Here is a 25,572-nt window from a genome sequence, read left to right on the forward strand (position 1 = left end):
TTATTCTATATGGCTACTCAGCGGGTCCCCAGAAGAATCAAGACCCAGTTGCCCCAGTAGTGACAGCTTTTAACACTCTCTTGGGTAAAGGTTTTCTCTCCTTTCCTGTTTCATTCTTTTCCATCTCCACCCCTGTTCTTTGATAGCATTTCCCAAAATACACTACTGGCTCACAGGCAGTACTTTTTTTTTTTTTTTTTTGTGCTACGCGGGACTCTCACTGTTGTGGCCTCTTCCATTGCGGAGCACAGGCTCCGGACGCGCAGGCTCAGCGGCCATGGCTCACGGGCCCAGCCGCTCCGCGGCATGTGCAATCTTCCTGGACCGGGACACGAACCCGTGTCCCCTGTATCGGCAGGCGGACTCTCAACCACTGTGCCACCAGGGAAACCCCAGGCACTACTTTTGATGGGAACTAGTGCCAAGATAATTCTTTTACATTTATAGTTTAAAGTTTTCAGTATAATTTTTTTAGCTTTTAATATATTTATATTATAGTTAACTACTGTTTATGGCAGATGGTATACACCTTCTATTTACAATAGTAGGAGTTATTTTTTAAAAATAAAGTATATTAAAGTTAAAAGAAATATTAGGTAAATAATATTTCAGATAGTACTTGGACATGGCAAGAATCGTGAAGGTGGTACACGACTACTTGGAGTTTAGGAAGCACTGCTCTGAAGTATGGGACTGGAAATTAACCAGATAACTGCTAGTCAAATGGGCCTTGCCCTGTGATGTGATTCTTTCTCACTAGTTATTTTAGAGGTGAGATTATATAGGTAGCTGGAAATAAAAACCAGAAGACTTCTTTTATTATAGAAGAACACTGTATTTCTGGAAAAATATGTCTTATTAGATATTCCATGTCTTCAGTCTTAGGGCACGAATTATTGGGAAGGAGCAGAAAGGAAGGAGCAGAAGAAAACGATCATAATGAAAATTTATAATTATATGTCTACTCTTATATTTATTGCCTATTGTTATAAGTTCCATGAGGAAATAGTGAACTTCCCCTCTAACCCACAGCATACACATTTTGCATGTAACTTCAAGTCCACACCACTGAGGTAAAAAGTTTCTAATTTTCCAGACCTTTTCTATACATATACATGTTATGCATATAATATATACATGTATGTATATATGCGTAGGATTTTTTGTTAATAAGTGGGTTCATGCTACATATCCTATTTTGTAAATTTTTAACAACCCATTTCTTATCAGAACATAGCATTTGAGCGCTTTTTAAACAAGTTTATTGAGATATAGTTCACATACCATACGTTTCACCCATTTAAAGTACACAATTCAGTGGGTTTTGGAATATGTTCACATTGTTGTGCAGCCATAATCACAATAGCACTTTGTTTAAGAGCTCACAATGTTCTGTTGTGTGGACACCCGTTTTTATTTAATTAATTTCCTCTTGAGTATATTTGAATTGCTTCCAATTTTGATCTGGGAGAAACAATGCTTTCATAATTATATGTATAGATTTGGACATTTGTGCTAATACCGCCATAGGATACATTTCTAGAAGTGGATTTTCCTAATAAAATCCACACACTTTAAAAGGTGATGGATCTTCACAAACGTCCCCCCACACACAAATGTTGCACCAGTCTAACTTTCCCTTCTAACTGTCAGTTTACGACAGTGCCTATTTCACCACACTCTCACCAATATGGAAAAGCATGGATTTTAAAATATTTATCACTGTGTGGAGCAACAATTTATTGTTTTAATTGTATTTTTATAATGTAGGATTTAGGTATTTTTGAATATTTTAATTAACTGTATATTTTCTTCTTATTTGTGCCATTTGCCATTTTTTTCCTTATTGAATTGCCCATCGATTGTTGTACTGATTTGTAAAAGTTTTTAATGTGTTAGAAAAGCTAGTTCTCCATCATATATGCCACAAGTACTTTTTCCAAGCTTGTCTTTTAATTTTATAAATAAAAAATTTATTTTATTATCTGCTGTTTGCCAGATTCAAGTTTTAAACTTCTGTGTTGTCATTATTTTCCTGTTTTGTGTTCTCATGTCATGCTTATAAAAGTTTCTCAGTAGGAAGACTTCTGATACAGTGGTTTTGGAGCAGGAAATAGTTATTTTTAGACTAATAATATAGGGGTGAAACATTTTTTACTTGCTAGATATGACTAACTAGTTTCTTTACCATTAGTTGCAGTTTTCAAGTTAATACTATTTAGAAAGCATGACAAATTCGATGTTAACATTAGGACCATTTGAAGGGAGAAATGCTCCTTTTAATACAGATAATATCTCAACAGGAATTTGTGCGGCTGACCGTTTCTGATGTTCTGACCACCTACGTCACAATTCTCATTGGGGATTTTCTCCGAGCATGTTTTGTGAGGTTTTGCAATTACTGCTGGTGCTGGGATTTGGAATATGGATATGTAAGTGTGATATTCATTTTTCTCTTATCAGATTATTCCTTTGTGCTTAGTCATTTACGTATACCATGCAAGAAGAAGAATTTAGGAGGTGGGATTGTCTTTTAGATGTCAATAAATGAAGACCAATGAGTATAGTTTTAATTCAGAAGGGGGTCAGACTTGAGTCTCATGGCTTACAATAGTCTAGCAAAAATAGATTCTAGTAAAATTACAGATGGCTAAAGCAGCGGACTTCAACCTATCTGTTAAAATGGTGAACTCAGTAAATCTTGGACCCATAATCAGCTCCCTCCCCATGAAGCTTGCTGGCATTTCTAGAAGCAGGGCAAGGTGAGTAGTATCAACTGCACATTTTCTGTTTGCTTTGAATTCTACTAAGCAACTGCTGGACACTTATCAAGTGCATCACTGTGCAGTACGCTGGAGGGAGAAAGGAGTCAATGAACACGCTGCTTGCTTCATAAAGCTCACAGTCTAATGAGAGCTCAGCAGAGACACAAGCTGGGGGCTCTGAAAGGCTCAGGGTACTGACAGGGCTCTGGCAACTGGTGGAGTAGAATTCCGGCAAGTTGATTTCCTTCCCCACAACAGCACAGGTTTCTCTGAGCCCCACTGGTGTTGATTCCATCACCAGCCCCCCACTATGCTCAACCCCAGGTCCCCCAACAAAGTTTGAGGGCGGCAGCAAAGCACACATCTCTCTGTCCGCCTTTTGCAAATTAAACTGTCATCTTGGGAAATAGGACCTGAGGAGTTGCTAGTATTGATACTCATTTGCTCAAGTATTTCCAGTGGCTTCTAAGTATTTAGAATGAATTCCAAATCCCTGTTCAAGGCCATCGATACCCTGTGTGATCTGCTTCTTTTTTTCTCTCTGAGCTCATCTCCTACCACTTTCGCTCTTGCTTTGTAAAGTCCACAAACACTGGGAGTCTTTCTTATGCTCAAATACAAGATGCTCCTTGCATCTGCCCAAATTGTTCTTCCCTCTAGGGGTGCAGGTTCCTAGAATTTGCCAGGGCTGATTCTTGTCATTAAGGACTCACCCCTAATATGTCACCTCCTTTGAGCTTTCCTCTGACCTTCCAATCCAAGGTGGCCCATCAGGCACTCTCTATTTCAGCACAGTTTTCTTTTCTTTATACGATGTATAACTGTTTGACATCTCCTTTTTTGAACGTGCTTATTATCTGTCTCCCTCTGTTGTAATGAAAGCTTTCTGAAAACAGAGGCCTTGACCTCATGCTTAGAGCTGTGCTTGTCACATGGCAGGTATTATGTTGTCTGGCTGGACTGGCTGACTCAGTGTTGAACCTCCACATCCTAGCGCCATCAAGGCAACACCGTCTACTGACAGAACTCTGCCTGCTTCCAGGGATGTGCCCTGGAATCAGTTCTGCCCTAGTATTCTTGAGCTAATGATGTTTCTCTTCTCACCAGTGAAGGGATATCCTTCCCTGCTGGTCTTCCTCCTGTCTCATGCCCTCTAGTTTCTGGACAAGTCCTACGTTCAGAACTGTTTACAGGACTCCAGGCTAGATTCTCTACCTGGCTACCTGACTTTGAGATTGTACCTTTTATTAGGTCATCTGTCTCCCTCACTGAAAGTGTTTCTTGGAGGAGCCAGAAGCAGTTAGGTCATACTGTTTGGTGGACGACGGTGAGGTAATGCTATAGATCCAGAATGCCCTTGCGTTGCTTTCCCATTCCCTGCTATGAGGTATTCAGCTGGCTTGGTTTCATTTCTATTTTCCTTGCCTGATTCAGCTCTTCTGAAGCAGACATAAAAATTGCCATTTCTTTCTTAGACCATCATTTGGTTTATGTTTGCCTTTGATCCCTAACTGCTTTCTTCTTTTTTTTTTTTTTTTTTTTTTTTTTTGCGGTATGCGGGCCTCTCACTGTTGTGGCCTCTCCCGTTGCGGAGCACAGGCTCCGGACGTGCAGGCTCAGCGGCCATGGCTCACGGGCCCAGCCGCTCCGCGGCATGAGGGATCTTCCCGGACCGGGGCACGAACCCGTGTCCCCTGCATTGGCAGGCGGACTCTCAACCACTGCGCCACCAGGGAAGCCCTGCTTTCTTCTTAAGTGCTAGAAAATTTTGCTTCACATATGAAGTCAATATAACATGACCTGGATGCATAAAAGCTGTAATTATATGACCGTAATTTATTATTTATTGAGTGCTGACAGTGCTCTTGGGTTAGAACAAAGTACAGGAAAAAAGACAAGTTTCTGTTTTAGGTCAGACAGAGTGAATTTGCTTCCACGTTACCTTTGGAAGGCTCATCAGAGAGAAGCTCAGCAGCAAAACAGGTTTTAAATCATTAAGGTTGGATGATGGATCTTTGATATGGATCTTATTATCACTGGCCCACCAGGTGGATAGCTTACATAGCTGAGTGCCTGCTAGGTACAAACCATTGTGAGCAAACCTCTGTGCCTGCTGACAAGAGGATACACAGATGTAAAAGCTGTAAGCCTAAGGAGAGGTTGCAAACGTGGGTCTGCAGGCTAGATTCAACTGACAGATTTTTTTTTTCTCTCGTCTGCAGTGTTTGTTTGCTTTTTTGTTTTTATGAGCTAATATTTTAAAGCTTGGAGTTTTACATTTAAAAAATATGGATTTCTTGGGACTTCCCTGGTGGTCCAGTGGTAAAGAATCCGCCTTCCAATGCGGGGAACGCGGGTCCGATCCCTGGTCAGGCAACTAAGATCCCCCATGACGCGGGGCAACTAAGCCTGCATGTCACAACTACTGAGCTCACACGCCTCAACAAGAGAGCCCGTGTGCCGCAAACTACAGAGCCCACGCGCTCTGGAGCCTGTGCACCACAACTAGAGAGAGAAAACCCACATGCCACAACTAGAGAGAAGCCCGCGTGCAGCAACGAAGAGACCACGTGCTGCAATGAAAGATCCCATATGCTGCAACTAAGAGCCGACACAGCCAAAAAAAAAATTTATGTATGTGGATTTCTTGTTTTTCTTGACATATTGAAAGGCCTGACAACATTAGACCCATATTCCCACTCTGGAGAAATTGGCTGGAGCTGAGGAATTACTGCCCTCTTCTGGTGGAACATTCATTCACCGATTCCTCACACTCTTTGCTACCCTTTAATCCTGCAAGCTCCCCTTGTCAGCACAGAGCAGGAAATGTAATTGCACATTGGAGAAATCACTGTGGGAGAGATCAATAGAAATACAAAGACAGGATGGAGTAAGAGACATATGAGCCAAGTCTTGAAGGAGGGTCAGAATTTCAAAAGACTGAGATGGAAGAAAGAATTCTCAGTGGACGGACTGATGGAAGGCAGGGCCCAGCAGCTGGAAAGTCTGGGTGGTGCAGGCGGAGATGCAGAAATCTAAAATGGAAATGTTTTAGAGGATAAGAGGCCGATGAGAATGTTTCTTTGATATTCTGGACTTACTAATTGCCAGTATGAGTCCAGAAAGTACCTGTCATTGAAGCAAAAGAGAACCTGAGATGGGCAGAGAAGATACTTTTAAGAATCCTTTCAGGAATGAAAGAGAAAAATGTGTCCATTTCTGCCAACAAAAAAAAAGAATTTTTTTTTCTGAACTTTAAAAATAAGTTCATTGTTTAAAAATCTGGAAAAGGTAATATAAGCTTAATATGGAAATAAAAATCACAGGTAATCCCACCATTCATGACATTACTTAGTTAATTGAATTGTAGAGTATTAGTATTTATTTATATGTAGATAAACAAGTACTATAGATTTATATACAGTACTATGGATTTTTATAAAAATATATTGGCATGTATCCTATTGACTAGTTACTTGCTTTTCTTCACCTAACAGTGACCTTTTCTCTATGTTACTAACTGGTCTTCTATAATTTTTAAATGGCTGGGTGATAGTCTACATATGAATGTACAATAACTAGTTATTTTTTATTTGTTGTTAGTTAACTGTACCTAATGTTTTATTATTATATTAAACATTGTAATCGTATTTATTTATAGCCATGTAGATAAATATCTCCATAGATAAATCATAATCTTATGTAAAACTTATTTCCTTATGAGAAATTTCTCTAGGTTGAATTGCTCAGTTATAGAGAAGATATTTTTGAAAAAGTTCATTCACTTTTATAACAATAATTAACCTCTATAAAGTCTAAACTCTGCAGACTCCAGCATTAGATTCAGAGATTCACTGAATATTAAGGTTAGGTGGAGTTTTGACAAAATCAGTCATAATGCTTTTATTTTACATATAAAAAATTAAGAGTCTGAATTGGAGTTGCCTAAGTATATAGCCAGTGAATAAATAAGGACAATGAAATATCCCTCTGGAAAAGCCATTATGTTAAATATACTGAATTATACACTGGTTATATCTGAGTAAATTGGGTTAAAAGTGACTCTGTATATTTTCCAGTTATAAATTCATGGCCAAAGTATTACCACAACAAACCTATGAAGATGAATTGAGGTGGGAAAATTACTGGCTAGGAGCAGACTGTTAGACCATGTAATGTAAGTTAATCTTTCCTAAGACTTCTCTGAGCATAGCAGGTAGTTCTCAGTGTTTCTAAAGAGTTCACTGACTCATGGGAGTGGAATGGTTTGCTCCCAGAAAGGATTTTAACCACCCTGATTCAGCAAAACCACCCTCAGTCCTCTTGTAAACTCTGGGTTTTCTGCAATAGTTCAACACAGAATGCCTTTAACTCTCACTTTAATTTATGTTGACACCATCCTTGCCATTTGTCAATGAAGTAGGTAAATAGTATCCAGGAAGAAATGGACTGAATACATGGCATAGGGTAAGAGTATGTTCAATCTAATTAAAACCTCAGCTTGGTTAAACCTCGTTTAAAGTTACATTTTAAGGTGCTCCTTGTTGAATTTATGTGAATGGAAAATATGGGAGATTTTCCTGAGATCTGATGGAGTGCAAGATTACCCATAAATAAGAGGCATATGATTCACAGACCATCAGAGTATATTACTAATCATATTATACTGTATTATATTTTTATGTAGAGCTTGCCATGTGTTAGAACATCTACAAAATGCTTTACATATATTATTCTGTGTAACCATACCAGCAACGCTATGAGGTAGATAATATTTTTCTACTTTACAGTAAACTGAGGTTTAGAGATTTTTAATAATTTGCTCAAAGACATATAACTGCTCAATGGTGGAGGTAGAACTGAAATCCACATCTGATTGACTTCAAAGCCGTCAACCAGATTTCCATCATATTGAATTTTCACTGTAATTCTTACCCCTAGAAATTTCAAGGACTCTGCCAAAGCATGACTAATTCATGAGCCAATCCATAGCATTTGTAAGTCAAATGCTTAGACAGGTTTCTTGCTGTAGAATGGAATTAGCAGGAGGGGCTGGGATATAGAATTAGGAAATAAACTGATATTCCCTTTCTGGGAATGAGATACTATTTAGCGGTCCAGGAAGATGGCATGATAAAGAGTCAGTAAGAAGTCATGGGTATCCAACAAAGGTGTGAGAACATGGGCAAAGGGACAGAATAGGCTGGACTGGACAGAGTCTATCTGCAGGCAACTAGGGTTATAGTGCAAAGCCCTGAGGTGCTGAATCAACCTAGTGGACGAGGGTTGGATTTGTTCTAGGTTAGTAGTTCGCTAATTTGAGCATATATCAGAATGCTCTGAAGGCACATGAAAACACAGGTTTCTGATTCAGTAGATCTGGGGCAGGGCCTGAGAATTTACATTACTAAAAAGTTCCCAGATGTTGATGCTGCTTCTGGTCTGGGACCACCCTTGAGTGCCATTGCCCCAGTGCCACAGGCCAGGCCAGCCTGCAGCTCTAAGCAGTGTGATTCCAGCTGTAGGAAATGAGATTTGTGTGACGAAAGTCAGGCAGGTCATTGCAATGACAGAATTATCTCTGAGATCCTGAATTGCATTTCACAATATCCAGAGGTTGATGGTTTGCCCCAAATAATTAAACTTGCAGAGAGAGGATGGGTTTTCTCAGGCTTTTTCGTCCAGTGAGTACCATATGTTTTCCTTCTGGGTAGATAACTGACTCTAGCCCACCACAAACAAAGGTCTAAAAATAAAGCAAGAAAATTTCTAGTTCCTTGACTATTACGGACCCCAACCCAAATCCAGATTGGCTTCTCTGTTGCTGGCCCCTAAAAATCTTATTATGGATGAGCAGCCCCTAGGGACTTTATTACACTTACTCCATTTGAATCATTTTGTTAACTCGGGTTACGAGAAAACCTGTGTTTTCTCAAGCATCATTTACCTTTAAGCTTTTTATATTTTAGAGGCAACACTTTGCAAATTGATTTACACTCATATTATTAGTGTATTAGCTTTAAAAAAAAGAAACTATAGTATGATCTCATATTTTTAAAAATCCACCTCTAAAAGAATGAGCCTTGAATTTCATACCGTGTGTGTGTGTGTGTGTGTGTGTGTGTGTGTGTGTGTGTGTGTTTGCTTTCTTTCATTTGTTTCGTTTTTAGAGTGGGAGTTTCTGAGTTTAATGAATGGAGTATAAATTCTATTTTTAAGGTGTTTAGAGAAAAGCAATTAAAAAAAATTTTTTTAAATATAAATTTTATTTATTTGGTTGCACTGGGTCTTAGTTGTGGCAGGCAGGCTCCTTAGTTACGACTCACGGGCTCCTTAGTTGTGGCTCACCAGCTCCTTAGTTGCAGAACGTGGGTTGCTTAGTTGCAGCTCGAGGGCTCCTTAGTTGTGGCATGTGAACTCTTAGTGACAGCATGCATGTGGGATCTAGTTCCCTGACCAGGGGTAAACCCAGGCCCCCTGCATTGGGAGCACTACCACGGAAGTCCCAAGAAGCAATTCTTTAATAACTGAGTCAACCAATTACAGATTTTAGATTAGAAAGGGATCTTAGAAATTATCTAGTTCAGAAGTAGGCAAACTTTCTCTGTAAAAGATTGCACAATAAGTATTTTCACTTCTGCAAGTATGTTATTGTGGTGTAGTGAGAAATATATATTTTGGTCTTCATTCCAATTCCCGGCTGGAGCGCCTAAAATTTTTGTAATTTACAAAGCAGTGATGGTGCTAGGAACATCTTTTGTTCTTATATTTGGTCTTTAACCCTGGCTCTTGATGCAGAGTTCCTAAATTCCTTGGAATATTGTGGGTGATAGGAGCATTATTTTTTCCAATGAGGCAGCTCTTGGTGGGCTCCTGGATAGCTTCAGTTTGGGGGCTTGTCAGCAGAAAGACCTGACCATAATTAGAAACGCAGAAATTTCAGCCTCATCCCCTCATCCTCCAGGGAGGGGAGAGAGGCTGGAGACTGAGTTAATGATTGATTTTGTCCCTGTGATGAAGTCTCCATAAGAATCTCTGAACCCTGGGGTTTCGAGAACTTCCATGTTGCTGAACACATTGAGGTGCCAGAAAGAGGGTGCACGTGGAGAAGGCAAGGAAACTCTGTACCGTTTCCCTCATACTATGCACCTCTTCCATCTGGCTGTTCCTGAGTTGTATCCTTTTATAATCAACCAGTAATCTAGTAAACAAACTGTTTTCCTGAGATCTGTGAGCTACTCTAGCAAATGATCAAAGCTAAGGAGGGAGTCGTGAGACTCTCCAGTTTACAGCCCATCAGTCAGCATAGGTGACAACCTGAGCTTTCAATTAAAGTGTGAGGCTTTCATCTAAAGTGTGGGGCAGTCTTGTGGCACCAAGACCTTAACCTGTGGGATCTGTGCCAACTCTGGACAGTTAGTGTCAGAATTGAGTTAAATTGTAGGACATCGAGATGGTATCCACAGAAAGTTGGGAAAATGCTTGGTTTGGGGGAAGAACCTATACATCTGTGTCAGAAGTATCATGAGTAGAGTGTAATCATAGAGAAAAACAAGTCATTTCCCTTGCATCAGGCTATGTGGTCTCTGTTGTAACTATGACATTCCTGTTTTCATCCCAGACAGCAATAGACAATACAGAAATGAATGAATGTAGCTATATTCTAAAAAAAACTTTATTTAAAAAACTTGATGGTGGTCCACATTTGGCTCATGGGTCATAATGCACCAACCCCTGATCTAGTTCATTTCATTAGTTTATCTGTGAGGAAACTGAGGCCTGATTTGATTAGTGACTGGCTCAGCTCACTCAGCGAGCAAATGGCAGGGCAAAGTCTCATACTCGAGTCTGAATCCCAGACGAGTGTCTGTATCACAAAACCACTTGTCACAGTAGGGAGTGTGGAGGTACCCTTTCTCTGCATCTGGTCAATCAATTTATGCATCAAAGATTTTATTCCTCCAGCTGCCCCTGCTGCACACACAGTATGAAACCAAGGGTTCCTAGTGTGTCCTTTGTGCTTTTCTGGTCACCTGGTTATAAAAATATCTCATCTCAAATGGCCTTTAAGAGGTTTGTATGCTTGTGAGAATAAAAGAAATGTACTTCTAAAAGTTTGAATTTTTTTCATTTTCCTTAGTTTGGTGGGCTAAATCTGACACTCTTCTAAAGAGGCCAAGGTTGAAGGTTTGATTCTTAAACGGACACAGAGAAGAGCTGTTCCAAGGCCACAGATGGTGCAGACCACCGACTGAGCATTTGTCACATGTGTTCTGTGATCTCACAGGGCTCCAGGAGAAAAGGGGAGTTGATCCAGAGCAAAGTGCTCCTGGGGAAAGAGAAAGACTCAGAGCTAACGTTTCTCCAGATTAGAAGCAATTCATTTTCTTCGTTTTCCATGAAAACCACACTTTTTTCATGTTGATTTTAGAACAAAAACTGTCAACCTAACCTCTTTGCATCTTACGAACATTAAGCTTCTTGATGATCTGCAAACTAAGTGAAACACTTTGTATATTCTTTAGTAGTATCTTGAGTGAATTTTTGTTGAAATCATCTGTCATCTTTGTCCTCCTTATGTAGGGTTATTTATTTTTTCATTATGTATCATCTTAGTATTATTATATCTTGCTATTTAACCATTCTTGTTATGTCAGACTTGACATCTACTACCTGAATCTGTTACAAGGCACATCGCGCATACCTTTCAGTTAACTAGGAGAGTACTGTTGCCTTTTGGGAAGTGATGAATTTGACGCCTGGATTCAAGAATTCTTGAGGCAGAGTGTTCAAAAATTGTGAAAGATTTTTTGGGACTCCAAATCAGAGACCTATTTTATCTTCTTACAAATATATTTTTGGGTGCTTGGGTTTAAGAAAAACTGAGACGCTCTCAGGTTGTTTGATTTTGTATGTGTGTGTGTGCACATGAGCGTTGTGCTGTGCGTATATATGTGTGCTAGGGAGGGAGTTATTATGAGGATACATGTGGTCTGAAGCCACACCTGCAGATGTCAGGATCTGGGGCAGTCATCAGGTCCTGCCACTCTATTACTCTCTCTTTGTGGTCCTCTCACTTTATATTTTTTGCTGTTTGCTTTTTCTTTTGTTACCAGTTAGTCAATTTCCTGATTGATTATTCTCTATCTCAAATTAAATAGGACCCAGCTTTATGGTCTTTGCTAATTAGCATTACTCCATTGACAGAGCTTTCTTTCTAAGATGCCTAATGTGTCACCAGGAAGCCTTTGGATGGGTCCTCCTAGGACAGATGCCCACCTCAGTTCCAACTGGTGTCCCCTGTGTACAAAGAACAGCCTGGTGCTGCTGCCCTGAGTAGGATGGTATCATCTAGGAGTGAACACTGGACAATGAGTTGAACAACTTCTTAAACTTTCATTGTATTGCTCTCTCTTTTTTTTTTTTTTTTTTTTTTTTTTGTGGTACGCGGACCTCTCACTGTTGTGGCCTCTCCCGTTGCGGAGCACAGGCTCCGGACACGCAGGCTCAGCGCCCATGGCTCACGGGCCCAGCCGCTCCGCGGCATGTGGGATCTTCCCAGACCGGGGCACGAACCCATGTCCCCTGCATCGGCAGGCGGACTCCCAACCACTGCGCCACCAGGGAAGCCCCTCTATATTTTTTATTGTAAAAGAAATTCACATTTTTTAATAAAAGTATTTTAAATACGCAAAACTTAAAGAAGAAAATAAAAGCATAATCCATCACCCACATATAACAACTATTAATTTTGCCGATCACTTTTAAGTTTTTTCTTTATGCATAGTTTCATATTGAGTAGAAAAAATAATGTATAAGTTTACATATTTTTTGTTTAACATTAGAGCATAGTTTTCTCTTGGTTATATAAATATCCTTCCAACGGTGATTGTAATTAGCTGCAATATATATCATAGCATAGTTAAACTGTATTTACTTAACCAGTGTTGGACATTTAGATGGTTTCATCTCTGCTTCTTAAAATTTGTTAGCATTTAGGATTATTTTGTTAAAACAAATTTCTAGAAGTAAATTTACAGGGTCAAAGAGGATGAAGTTTTTAAAACTTTTCATATGTATTGTCAAATTGTTTTCTAAAAGTTTATTCCAAGTTTTACTTTCACCAGCAGTATATGAGAGCGTATGTCTCATCACACTTCCACAGCATCGAATGACAGAATTTTAAAATGTCTTACTGTGTTAAAAAGGATGCCTTATTATTTTATCGCTAATTATTTATTGTATTGATTATTCTGCTGTTGTTGCTGCAAGAAAGTAGTTGCAAGTCTAGCCATACCTATATAGAAATATGAAACACTTGCCTTTCAGTTTTTGCCATTTGAGATGCTAATACAGTGAATGTCTCCTCTAGCCTTCATACACCGAATTTGACATCAGTGGCAATGTCCTCGCTCTGATCTTCAATCAAGGAATGATCTGGTAAGCCAACTGTGGACAGTTTATCACTTGAAGAAAGCCTCCAAGATCATTTTTGCATGAAGCACTGTAGCCTGGTGTTAGAGAAGTCCACAGTCTGTATCTAACTCAACATTTGTCTTTTTGCAAAGTGAATGGCTATGAAGAGTTTACTTTATTTCCCCATATTTTAAATCTTAATTCTAAAAGGCATCTGCCTGTTTTGCAGAGCACTCCTTCATCAAATACTGGGAGTTTAGGTTCTGGCTTCTAGATTATTTGAAGGCTTTTTATAGTTTCATATCCTGTGATACTAGGATCTGACAGTGAAACATTAATGATCCTATTACCCCATGTTAAGAATGAAAGAAATTAGTGTAAAGTCTTTCCAAGAAACTTATTTTATTTGCAGTCACTATTGAATATGTTTTAAATGGAATTTATAGCTACTTTAAAAACTATTAGCTTACCAAATCCAGTAGTTTATAGAGATGAAATACATGTTTTAGGAAGGTTTAGTTAGAAATATGATCTTTATTTAGTAATTTGTTTCATGGGGCCACTTGCACATCGGAATTATTTCTTTTAATGTACAAAGGATTGTTATATCTTTTATTAAATGAAAGCATTTTCACTGTAAACTTTGACAGGTTAAGATGAGTTGATACAGTAGAAACCATTTTTGACTTTAAAAATGGAATCATAGCAGGAGATTCATCTGTGGACCGTGTGTCTTGAAAATCTGTCACTCTTAACTAAGAACACCCCAACCCACAAGCAGTTACCTGAGCTTCTTTATCCCATTGACACAGATCTAATATTGTGCCAATCACACCATTGTCCTAGGTGCAAGTACTAGTTACTGGGGTCAGTTTTTGTGCAAGCTTCATCTATTACTCAACTCCTTCAACCATAGCTAGTCTGAATTGTTAAACCTTTGTGAGAGCAAACCTCTCTGCAAAAGTAAAAATGATCTTGCTTCAGTAATATAAAGACCACAGTCAAGGGCCTCATCATCCCGCCTTGGGGCCTGTCAGATTTCTGTGCCTCACTAGGTCAATCAATCTGAAGAGAAGACTATGAAAAGATCCTCCTCTCCATTGTCAGGTATGTTTAAAAACGTGATTCCTGTTCCCTTGCTTTCTAAATTTTACAGGTTATGGCTTATATGTCCAGAGAGTCATTAAGGAATGAAATGCATCCTTTCTTCTCCAAGCAAAGAGGAAAGTCAAGGTGGCTCAACATGTGACTATCACCAGAGATAGCAAAGGGCTCAGCTTCCAGATCTTTCATTTCCTGTAGGGGATTCTGCTGTCATGGCAGAAAATGGCTAACGGTGCTATTGGAGTAATGAGAAACCACTGCCTTATATCAGTTTTAAAACTCCCTGGCTCTTATGCAGAGTGTCGTAAATCCCTCAGGCCTGGCGTGGCGCCATTTGTGCAGACATATGCTGCATGTCTATTTCTTGTTCTTTCATAGTGAAGACAACAGATTGGCCTAGAAATTTGTTTTCATTGTCAGCAAAGCTCTTATAATTGTGTCCTGATTTGTTTCACTTGTAATTTTGTACCTATTTAGCCCACTGTTGTTCATATTAAAATTCTTAAATATCTAAACAATCTTCTCCAGTTTTCTCATGGGCAGACCCATCATCAGAATCTTTGCAGTATCATTACACTATCATTTTCTATGTATTCACCCTCCAGATATTGGTCAAATATTGCTTCCGGTTAGTTTGAAGAGGACTTTAGAAAGTGATTGTGTTTTTTGAGTGTACTAAGATATTCACACACTTCCCAGAGTTCTAGAAGCAAAATATTGAATAACTATTATTCCCCTTCAGGTCAACCCTTTGTACAAATGGTCTTTTCCTAACTGCCAGGAAGTTGGTGACAGGGTAGGGATGTGGTGTGGGGAGTGTGTAGTCTAGGTTTAGAAGGCTCCCTTGTACTCACACATGTAATCCACTATTTTATGAGGCATAAGGATCTGATGCCTAAGTATGGCCATTTGCTACAGAAATGATCAAAAGAGGATGGAGATTTTGTGTTCAATTTTATTGGTTTGTGACTGGAGACATTCAGTAACTGCTTTAGGAGTTTCTGAGTAATGAAGGTTATTTACACCGATGTTATTAAAGTCAAACAATTATAGGTAACATCCATTTTTTTATGAATTGGCTGATATGATCAGTAAAACTATATTTTACACGTCTTTTTAAAATAGCGTAGGTTTTGTAATCATATTTTTAAATGATGAAAGCATATCATATCTCTACTCTATCAGAGCAGGGTGTAGCTGAGGCAGAGCACACACAGTGAGAAAGAAGATACGTTTAGATGTTGTTCCAATGCTGTCTCCTGTATCTCCCTGCCAGTCTTGTCACTTTCTGCTACCTCATTTTCTCACTTGATCAAATGTGAATAATTTACCTGACACGTACCGTGTCACTGGAACAATAAGAAGAGCTAAATAAAAGAAGCTTTGATTTGCTTTGATCTTCTTGGAAGAAAAGCATTTTATAAGCCTAAGGTATTACAGTGATCTTCAACTGACAGATGACGGGATCAGGTCTGGCTAAGGGACTTAGTGAGCTGAGCTGATTAGTGAGTCACGGGCAAAGAAAGAATGAGCTTTAAGATTCAGATATCACTGTGCCGGGATCTCTTTTTCTAGGATAATGTTCTTGAGTCATTTGTTCAAAATGCCTATGTGATATTTATTTTTAAATTCTGAAATTTATTCATCTGTAGATGCACTTACATATATGAGTGTCCATATGTGTGCATACAGATAAACAACGCATGCCTATGTATAGGTACACATATATGTGGCTTTAGGCAAAACTGTATCTTAGGATAGACTAGGTTGTGCAGCAATTAAATACAAACCCCCAAATCTCAGTGGCTTAGAAAAGGAAAAGTTTATTTCTTATTTACTCCATGTGTCCAATGTGAGTTGGTAAAGGACTGTGCTCATGTTAGTTACTCTCACTGTGGAGTCATAGACTGTGATAGAATAGGATCCATCTGGAACATCACTGGTCAGAGCAGAGAGAGAAGAGAACAAAAAACCCTACAGTGCTATTAAAGTTTCCATCCCGTAGTGAGACACTTCATTTTTATCTCTACTTTACTGGCCAAAACAAATCACATGGCCAAGCCTGACTTTTAGAAGGGGGCAAGCACAATCACCTGCAAGCATGTTACATTACAGACGTTGGCATTTGGGAATATAATCTAGTGCTTTGTAATTCTGACCCCTCAGCTGGGACTGTCACTCACGTACTTGCTCATGTTTCTGGGGTTCCAGATTCTCTCTTGCTATCCTGTAACCAAGATACACAGCATTGTTCCAAAGTTTACCCTCATTTAAAAAAAACTAATGAACTTTATATCTTAGAGAAGTTATAGGTTCGCAGCAAAATTGAGTGGAAAGTACAGAGTTCCCATATACCCCCTGTCCCCACCCACGCACAGCCTTTCCCACTGTTGACATCTTCCACCACGCTGTACATTTGTTGTCATTGATGAACCTACATGGACAAATCATCATCACCCAAAGTACATACCATTTTTTTAATAGTTTAACTTTCTACAAAATCTATGGTCAATTCAGTATGTTAAATGTTTTTCAGATCTGTTGTATGGAAACCTATCAACAACACAGCACAAACTGTAGCAGGTTAGCACTTTTCAATGAAATGGTTTAATGTTGGATTGCACAAGTTCAATTATAGCCAAAACTAACTTCTTCATCTAACTCAACCCCCTGCTCTCCATAATATACCAAATTTACATTGGACTGATTTAAAAAATTATTCTACATGACCAGGAAATATAACATGCAAACCCTAACTAGAATTGCTGAAGGTTTTATTATATTTGGGACAGTTTAAAAGATAGGATTCTGCTTATACTTCTGAAATAAGTGTACATGTATCCTCTTTTGAGTTTCGGTTTAATAAATTGCCATTATGGTGCTTTATGGTACTGATGGATTTTCTCATCAAAGAAAATTGAAATTTATTTTGTTGAAATAATAACCACTGAAGCCATCAAGTAAGAGTGACCTCACCCAAATGGTTCCTGTTTAAAAGTGGCATTTTAAAATACTTTTTAAAAATCTCATGTACAGACCAGTGGATTTCCTGGACAAACTAAAATAAGAAAGTAAACATAAACTAAATTAAATGGATGTGTCAAATTTTCATTTCATAAACACATAAAGCTTGCAATGGAATATCAACAAAACATAGTATTTTATGAGGCACAAATACGTAATTCCCATTGGCTCTAAAATACCATAACAGCCACAAATAGAAGATAACATCAGAAAAACTTACTTTAACATTTTCTCTTTCATTAAGTAAAAATTAATTAGCTATGACAAAATAATTAATGCACATATGCAGTTTATTTGAATATAATGGGTGATTTTAAGGGTTAATTATAAGAAAAGCTAATTTTTTAATTTTTAAAATTTTGGGGGGAAGTTTTTTTTAAAGCTAAATTTTTAGATATATTAATGATATGAATATTAGGGGAAAGTAAATTTTTTTTACAAGTAGAAGAGAGAAGTAGAACAAATATAATATACTGTTTGGTCTGTTGTAGTTTAAATTTACTAATGATAAGTGGATATAGTTAGCGACCAGCAGAGTTTCTGTGAAAGACGTAAGTACACAATATCTGCAATAATGGGGAAGATGGTAAAATGTGTACAGGAGATGGAAATAGAATTAGTTAAGTTTATTAACATGAAGGGTTTATGTGATTGAAAGTGGCAAACACACTTTCTGCCTTTGGCAAATAAGCATGATATAAAATAAATACGGACTGTGTGACTCTGTTGGGGAGTGAAGCTCCATGGTGAGCAGAGCTCTGTTTTTCTTTCCAGGATGGGCTCCTTCTTCGCTCCCAGCCTCCCAGGCATCAATATCCTTCGGCTCCACACATCCATGTACTTCCAGGGCTGGGCTGTGATGTGTTGCAACGTTCCTGAGGCGAGGGTCTTCAAATCTTCCAGAGGGAATACCTTCTATCTGGGAATGCTGTTGCTCATCCTCTTCCTGTCCACCATGCCCGTCCTGTACATGATCGTGTCCCTCCCACCATCTTTCGACTGTGGCCCCTTCAGGTTCTTGCCTTTGCAATTTCTTTTGGGCAAAGTTTTCTTTCAGGGGTGGAGATGGGAATGGTCACTCGTCGTATAAGCTATTTTTTTTTTCCCCCAAACAGTGACATTTTGGTCTGTAGGAATTGAGCTCTTTTAGATATTCAGGCTCATTATGTGACGTGGAAATTCTTAAGCAAGATCCATCTATTGATATTTTCTCACTTAGCAATCATAAAAGGGAAAATAACTGCTCCAGGCTCTGTCCGTGTAAAATATGTACACTGAATCTGAGCTATTTCTGTATAAGGAGATAACGAAGAGCAAGGTTTGATTACACTAGTCTGGATATGAACATTTTCCTGATGCTAGGTCATCTCATTCAGACATTGGAAGCTATTGTTATTTTTCACATGAACCACCTAATTGAAAATATAAAAGAGGAAGGAAGGGAGGGAGGGAGGAAGGAAAAAAGAAAGATGACTCCACAAGCTACCTAGGAAATGGGATCATTATTAGATAATAATGAATATAAAGAGGGTCACATAATTTATAATCCAAATCTACATGCTAGGAAAAAAATTAAGGATGTTCCTCGTGTATATTCTCCTCAAATAACAAGAATAAATCACACAAGTCAGTAATATAGAGTCAAGAAGGCCCTTTGATCCAGCTTAGAAATATACTTTTCTACAGTTCTCTATGACAGCGTTCCCTGTGACACTTACCAAGAAAGCAAAGTTTCCAGATCTGGAGGATTGAGATTTCATTCTACCACAAGTCCACCCAAGAATCTCTACGTGTTGAGTCACTGATCAGCATGCATTTGAGTTATTTCTGCTTTTCAGTGGGAAAATGTGAATACAAAAAGCCATGTGAATGACAAGCATGATGCAGTAGTGGACATGTATAATTTCTCCTTCATGCTGTCAGACCCAAGTTATTAAATTAAAGTCAAAATATTCTTTGCCCACAGACTTAAGTATAAAAGAAGCATTTTCATTCTAATAATAGTCTGTTATTACTGCTTTCCTGGACATAAAGAAAGAAAATGTTAAGCCTACTGATTGTGCAAAAACAGCTGGAGTTCTGTCATACATATTCAGGAAGCTGAAGTTGACAAGTCCTGTTCCCCCGCCCCACCCAGGTGGGGGGAAGTAAATAATGCAGACAGTGACATCTGGAGGCTAAATATGAAAGTACAGTTTTGGAAGAGCAATTGGTCTTAATAAAGCTCAGGGTACCAAGTTCAAGAGACAAGTCATCTAAAGACTTTGGTTAATTGCAAATTACCCACACAACTAAATATTCAGGATAAGTTTTAGAGGTGCTTTTAACTTTTTAATTGGAAATGGGTCCTTCTCAGAAAAACATATCAAAGGAACTTAGTTGTCTGCCAGGGAAACCCCCCAAGGTCAACACGGAGCTGGGTGGTGGTAACAAAGGTCCATTAATATTAAAAATATCATTGAGCTAGTCACGTACAATGACTGCACAATTTTAGCTTTTTGCATCCTAACTCCTTTGCCTCTTTAAATCACACTGAGTTACTATGATATTAATGAATAAAACTTAGTCTGTGTCTAACACATAGTATCTGACTTTGACCAACTGTTTCCTAATTGGCAAACTTTGGCAGATGAGCAGCATGTATATCACTATTTTGAGATCAAGGAAATTTAAATATTTTTAGTAGAGTATTGGGAAAGGGGTACCTCTGTCCTATTTAGACAGTCTGTTGTTCCTGGAGCAAAAGAATGTATACTTGGTTTATTCTCTAGATTTTAAAGCTTTAAGCATTGTTCTGCCTTGGTAGTGAGGTGAGAAAGGATATATTAGTAGGAGACTCATGATTTGCCATCCTTTTGGACCCTGAGTTTGAGGTGGTTTGACCAGCCTGCCTAGTGAAGTGTATCTGACCCTACTTGGCACCCTGGTGGGCAGCAAATTGGTAAACGTGCATTTGAGGTAGGTTAATAGGACCAGCACAGTAATGGCCAGGCTCTCCCAGGTGCATGTATGTTTTCAGGTAAGGTGGCTACAATACCTTAGAAGACCCATTCTGCAAAGCAATTTGATGAGATAGTCTAGCTTGTTCTGGTTTCATAAGAACTGGCTAGGGAGGGTGAATTTTCCAGAAAATTATTCCAGTAGGCTATTAAGTGGATTTACCTTAACAGTTTGACAATTAAAAAACTATTTCTTTGGTGTCCAGATGAAGAAAATTCTAATTGCTCTACCACATTTCCTGACACTTGATGTTTCTCCCCCAGCTCCCTCACTAATAATTCTGGACAATTTGTAGTTCTCTAGGTTCTCACACACCTCCCTGCTAACATTATGGTAATTATAACTTCGTGTATTTTCATCTAACTGCAAAGGTAATATGTGTTTATCCTAGAAAAAACAGAAATTATAGAAATTTTCACATGAAAATAAACACTAACCAAAGACCTGAAATAACAACTCTCAACATTTTTTTGGCATTTTGTATTCTGGTTTTCTTCTTATGCAGATTTTTAAAATAACTGAGATCATATAACATGTATGGGTTTATATTATATCGTGACACTGCTATTACATTACTCACTTGATGTGTTGATTTTTCTTAATAGTGTAGCTGACTTCTAGAGTTTAGGGACAGAATATTTTCATCTCTGTGAGTCAAAACACAGTAGAGTGTTGGCCAGTAATTTGAGTTAATGAATGAAGAATGACTGTTTGTCATGCATTAAGCACTAGAGGAGATGTAGGTGTACATTGGGCATTGATTCTGGCCAGGTGGACCTTTCGGTCTGGCTGAAAAGACAGACATAGACTATTCTAATTAGGGTGGATGGAGCTATGCCCAAGAGAGCTATAGATTAACTTCAGTAACATTTCACTTGGCTGTATACTCGCAACAGGCTGGAAAGGACTTCTGGGAATATGTATACTTTGGTTCACCCGTCAGAAAAAGGGAGTGCCAGGATTTGTAGATGCTTCTATAGTTTGTGTATAATAAAAGATCTGGACTCCTGGTAAGAGACCTGTCCTGGAAAAGGCACCCAAGAATCCTCAGAGATACTAATAACTTCACATTTCTCATACACTGGATGCAAAGAAGACCTTTGTGGGTAGGGATGGTTTTGTAAAATTCCAGTTCCCTCATTCTGACATTCATCAAACACAGCCCTAGAGGCTGGAGAAGGTGGGGTGGATTGTCTCATTTTTTCTCATCCTCCTTGCCTGTCTCCTCATTCTGGCTGTATTCCATATGTCATGGTCATGAAGCATGGTCAGCTAGAATGGATGAAGAATGAGAAACCTTAGTACAATAGGTTGATATAATCTTAAATTGTCAGTAAGCTTCATCCCCCCCTTATGTATCATAGGTCTTGCTAGTCAGTGTGTAGATCTATAATTTGTGAAGCAAAATTTATACCTCTGTAGTCCAGTGACTCCTGACAAGATACTTGAAGTCACTCTCAGTCTATTAAAAGATACTGGAGAGAAAAAAAATCTGATCTGGAACTTGTGGGTCCTGTTCAATTAGTAGTTAAGAATGTATAAAGGTCAAAAAACAAAAGTGAAGCCAAAATATTTTACTCAGTGTTATGCCAACCTTTATTCTCATGATACATACAAATTGCTGATAAATAATGCAATATCTTCTCTGAAAATTACATCATTTCATAGTAGAATCAATATGTATATACAGAAAAAAATAATTTGGCATGATGGGTGTTACCTGATAATGCTGAATATTATATACTAAGTTAAGACAGACATCCTGCTCTCATTTCTCTAGTTTATAGGGGCTGAAAACAAACTCACTAAGGACCTTTGCTTTTTAGGCTTGTTTTCTTTCTCTTCCCATTTTCTGTTCTTAGCTGGTATTCATTAGGGCCCGTCCAGAAGAAATACTGAGAGAGAAAGGATTCAGCATTCAGTGCAGTTACCTATTAATAGCTCAGATGAAAGAGGTCTGGTGGAAGATGAGATAGAAGCTGTAACATGGAAAGAGATATTGGATTATTTGTGAATTTTATTCCATTAAGCTATTCCTTATGCTCATTTCCAAGGCTAATTAAAAAAATTGAGCACACTATTTGTTCAGCCCAAAGAAAGTATTCTCATATAATAACAGCTGCTGAAGAGTAGACTTACAAGCTATTTATAAAATATATTTTCATACATATATAAGGTATATTTATATTTTATATAACATATTTGTTCCCAAGTAGCCCAAATCTTAGAAATATAGCTTTAAAAAAATCTTCTCCTGGAGGGAAGGGATAAATTGGGAGATTGGGGTTGACATATACACTGCTATATATAAAATAGATAACTAATAAGGACTTACTGTATAGCACAGGGAATTCCACTCAATATTCCATAATGACCTCTATGGGAAAGGATTCTTAAAAAGAGTGGATATATGTATATGTATAACCGATTCACTTTGCAGTGCACCTGAAGCGAACACAACACTGTAAATCAACTATACTCCAAAAAAAAAATTTTTTTTAATCTTCTCCTAATGCTGTGGTTAATTTCCTAACTGCTTTGACTATGTGTTTGTGTTGGCATAACATTTCTCATATCTTATACATTTGTTGACAGTATGAGGCCAAAGTGTCAGGAGTTGTAGCTAAACATCAGATTTCTAACCTGAAAGAGTACTTAGGCAATGTTTGAGAAAAATTTCTAGTTTTCTTGCTATAAACATAGTTTTTACATCTTGCTATAAACATGGTTTTTACATCTGTTTTAAATGAACTTCTCTCCTTTTTTTTTCAGTGGCAAAAATAGGATGTTTGAAGTCATCGGAGAGACACTGGAACATGATTTTCCAAGCTGGCTGGCAAAGATCTTGAGACAGCTTTCTAATCCTGGATTAGTTATTGCTGTTATTTTGGTTATGGTGTATGTGCTTTCCCTCCTCATAGAAAGAGCCTTTGTAATGTTCTTCCTGCGCCTTTTAAGTTTCAGCGTTTTCAACTCTCTTTCTCCCCAGGGGTTGTGCTGTAACCTAACCAATTCAGCACTGATTACGTGGTGGTGAGAGGGTAAAACTCATGAGCCATATTCTGATCCTACTGCATGTAATTTACAGCCATCTGCATCTGTCTTTGCCTGCCTAGGATTATAAGATTTGTTTCCCAAGTAACCAAAATAATTATCAGTAAACAGCTACAGCAAGGGAAACATAAACACTAAATCTAATCAGCACATCAAGCTTCCTCCCCACCCCGCTGACCTCCACCTTTTTTCCATAAAGCATATGGCTGTGAATACACAGAAGTGATGAGCCTCTAAGTTAATATTCCCCTTGAGGGCCCTATAGGCTATATTTCAGGGCTAAAGGCTTAAGGGGTCTTAGAAATTACCCTGTCCTTCTTCCTAGAAGGCCATTAATAACTATGTCTGCCCATGATGATAGAATCAGAGGACCAGAAGGGTCTTGGAAAGGTCACTTAGTCTATCCTTTCGAAGTCAGAGATGATATCCAAAGGGAAATTTGAGAGGGGTCTTTTGTTCCCGTATTACTTTCATTGGTTTCTGAGTCTTGGCCACCACAGGTAAACTTACATTCTAAGCAAAAAAAAAAAAAAAAAAAATATATATATATATATATGCTTCCTATGGAAGAGCTACAAAAAGTGCCCCAGTCCTTCCTTTCAAACCCCAAGGCCTTCCTAAATAAAAAGTCTAGAACTGCCACTGATCTCAATCAAGGAGGGCAAGTATGAAGTCACCCTCGTGGACACTTTAGTGGAACAAAGCTGACACAAAGCGTTGGATTTGTTTAAATAAAGGTAAAACTAGGAAATCTCAGGGAGAGATTGGGAGAGAAATCCCAGTGATTTAAGTAAATGAACTGGGTTCTGGGCCAAGTTGTTAGGATCGTCTCTGTGATGGTCGTGGTCACAAGCCACATCAGTGAGGGCAGGTGTCATCTTCAAGTTTATAAATTAAGAAACTGACTTGGAGGAGGGAAGGCATTTTTCCCTCCGTGAGAATACATCAGAAATGACAATAGTAGGGCTTTGACAGTAAATCCAGCACTCACCCCTTTACACCATGATGCCTTCTTTGAGGGAGAGCTAATAGCCTGTAGGGATAATTAAATAGTAAAACAGATTATTTTATGTAGTACAGAACCTTGATCATGGGGTGCCGTTAAGAATCTGATAGTAAATCTCTGGTGCAGATGTGTTAGACAATGACTTGCTGGATGCAGCGTGTTTCACCAGATGGCCCTGGAAGTGATTTTCCTTCTTAGTGTTTTTACGATATAGTGGCTTTTGAGAGCATGGCTTTTAGGAGTCGAGGCCTTTTCATGGTAAAAAGGAGGTCTTGTTTTAAAACACACACACTCAAAACAATGTCAGATTTTATGACTATATTCTTGACTTATTGAGAGAGATTTATTTTTAAGCAAAGGAGCAACATTGTTCTAGTGCCACTAATTAAAGATTTAATAAGCTGCCCCAGGGGTATGGAAGAGGAATGAACACTGCCTTTGTTCCAGGCACGATCCATATATTAACTCATTTAATTTCCACAATAACCTTAAGAAGTTGGCCTCATTAATCATATTATTGAAAGCACATGGAAGATCTGCCCCAAATCAAATGGCTAATAGGTAAATTCAAACCCATGTCCTTTTATTCCCCACCACTTATTTCCCACCTACTCATTTACAGCACCAAACACTGAGTTCAGGCTGAGTGGAAATGCTCAGAAGAACTGGAAGCCACTTGTCAGAGATGGTCCACACCCAGGGTTGGCACACTTTTCCTTAAAGGACCATATAGTAGTTACTTCAGGCTTTGTGGTCCAAGAGGCAAAAGTGAGGATATTATGTAAGTACTTATATAACTATTTTAAAATGTAAAAACCAATCTTAGTTCATGGGCCATACATACATAACAGGCTGGGAGTCAGGTTTGCCCCAGAGACCATAGTTTGACAACCCCTGTTATAGACTGTCTAGAGGGAAACTGGCATGATATACGGTCAAATAGATGTCCCACAAGGATGATTTTAGTTCTGACATTTTGATTTAAAACCCGAAATTCAGCTTATTACTGATTTGATTTTTCAAATACTGAGGTCTCATCTTCAGCACTTTATGGTGCCCATACCGTTGGCTTGGATTTTTTTTTTTTTTTTTTGGCTGCGTTGGGTCTTTGTTGTATGGGTTTTCTCTAGTTGCAGCTAGCGGGGGCCACTCCTTGCTGCGGTGTGCTGGCTTCTCATTGCGGTGGCTTCTCCTGTTGCGGAG

General features: G+C 38.5%; 1 protein-coding gene across 1 annotated transcript in view; it reads left to right on the top strand.

Annotated features, from left to right (window-relative positions):
• Positions 1-25,572, top strand: part of TMC1 (transmembrane channel like 1) — a 190,119-nt gene that overhangs the window by 158,951 nt on the left and 5,596 nt on the right. The window contains exons 14-17 of the mRNA XM_065879898.1: positions 2,304-2,432; positions 13,138-13,205; positions 18,084-18,323; positions 23,082-23,207. Of these exons, the coding sequence (XP_065735970.1) occupies positions 2,304-2,432; positions 13,138-13,205; positions 18,084-18,323; positions 23,082-23,207 (563 nt within the window). The remainder of the gene's footprint in view (positions 1-2,303; positions 2,433-13,137; positions 13,206-18,083; positions 18,324-23,081; positions 23,208-25,572) is intronic.

This window comes from Phocoena phocoena, chromosome 6 (assembly GCF_963924675.1).
Source record: "Phocoena phocoena chromosome 6, mPhoPho1.1, whole genome shotgun sequence".
NCBI lineage: Eukaryota > Metazoa > Chordata > Mammalia > Artiodactyla > Phocoenidae > Phocoena > Phocoena phocoena.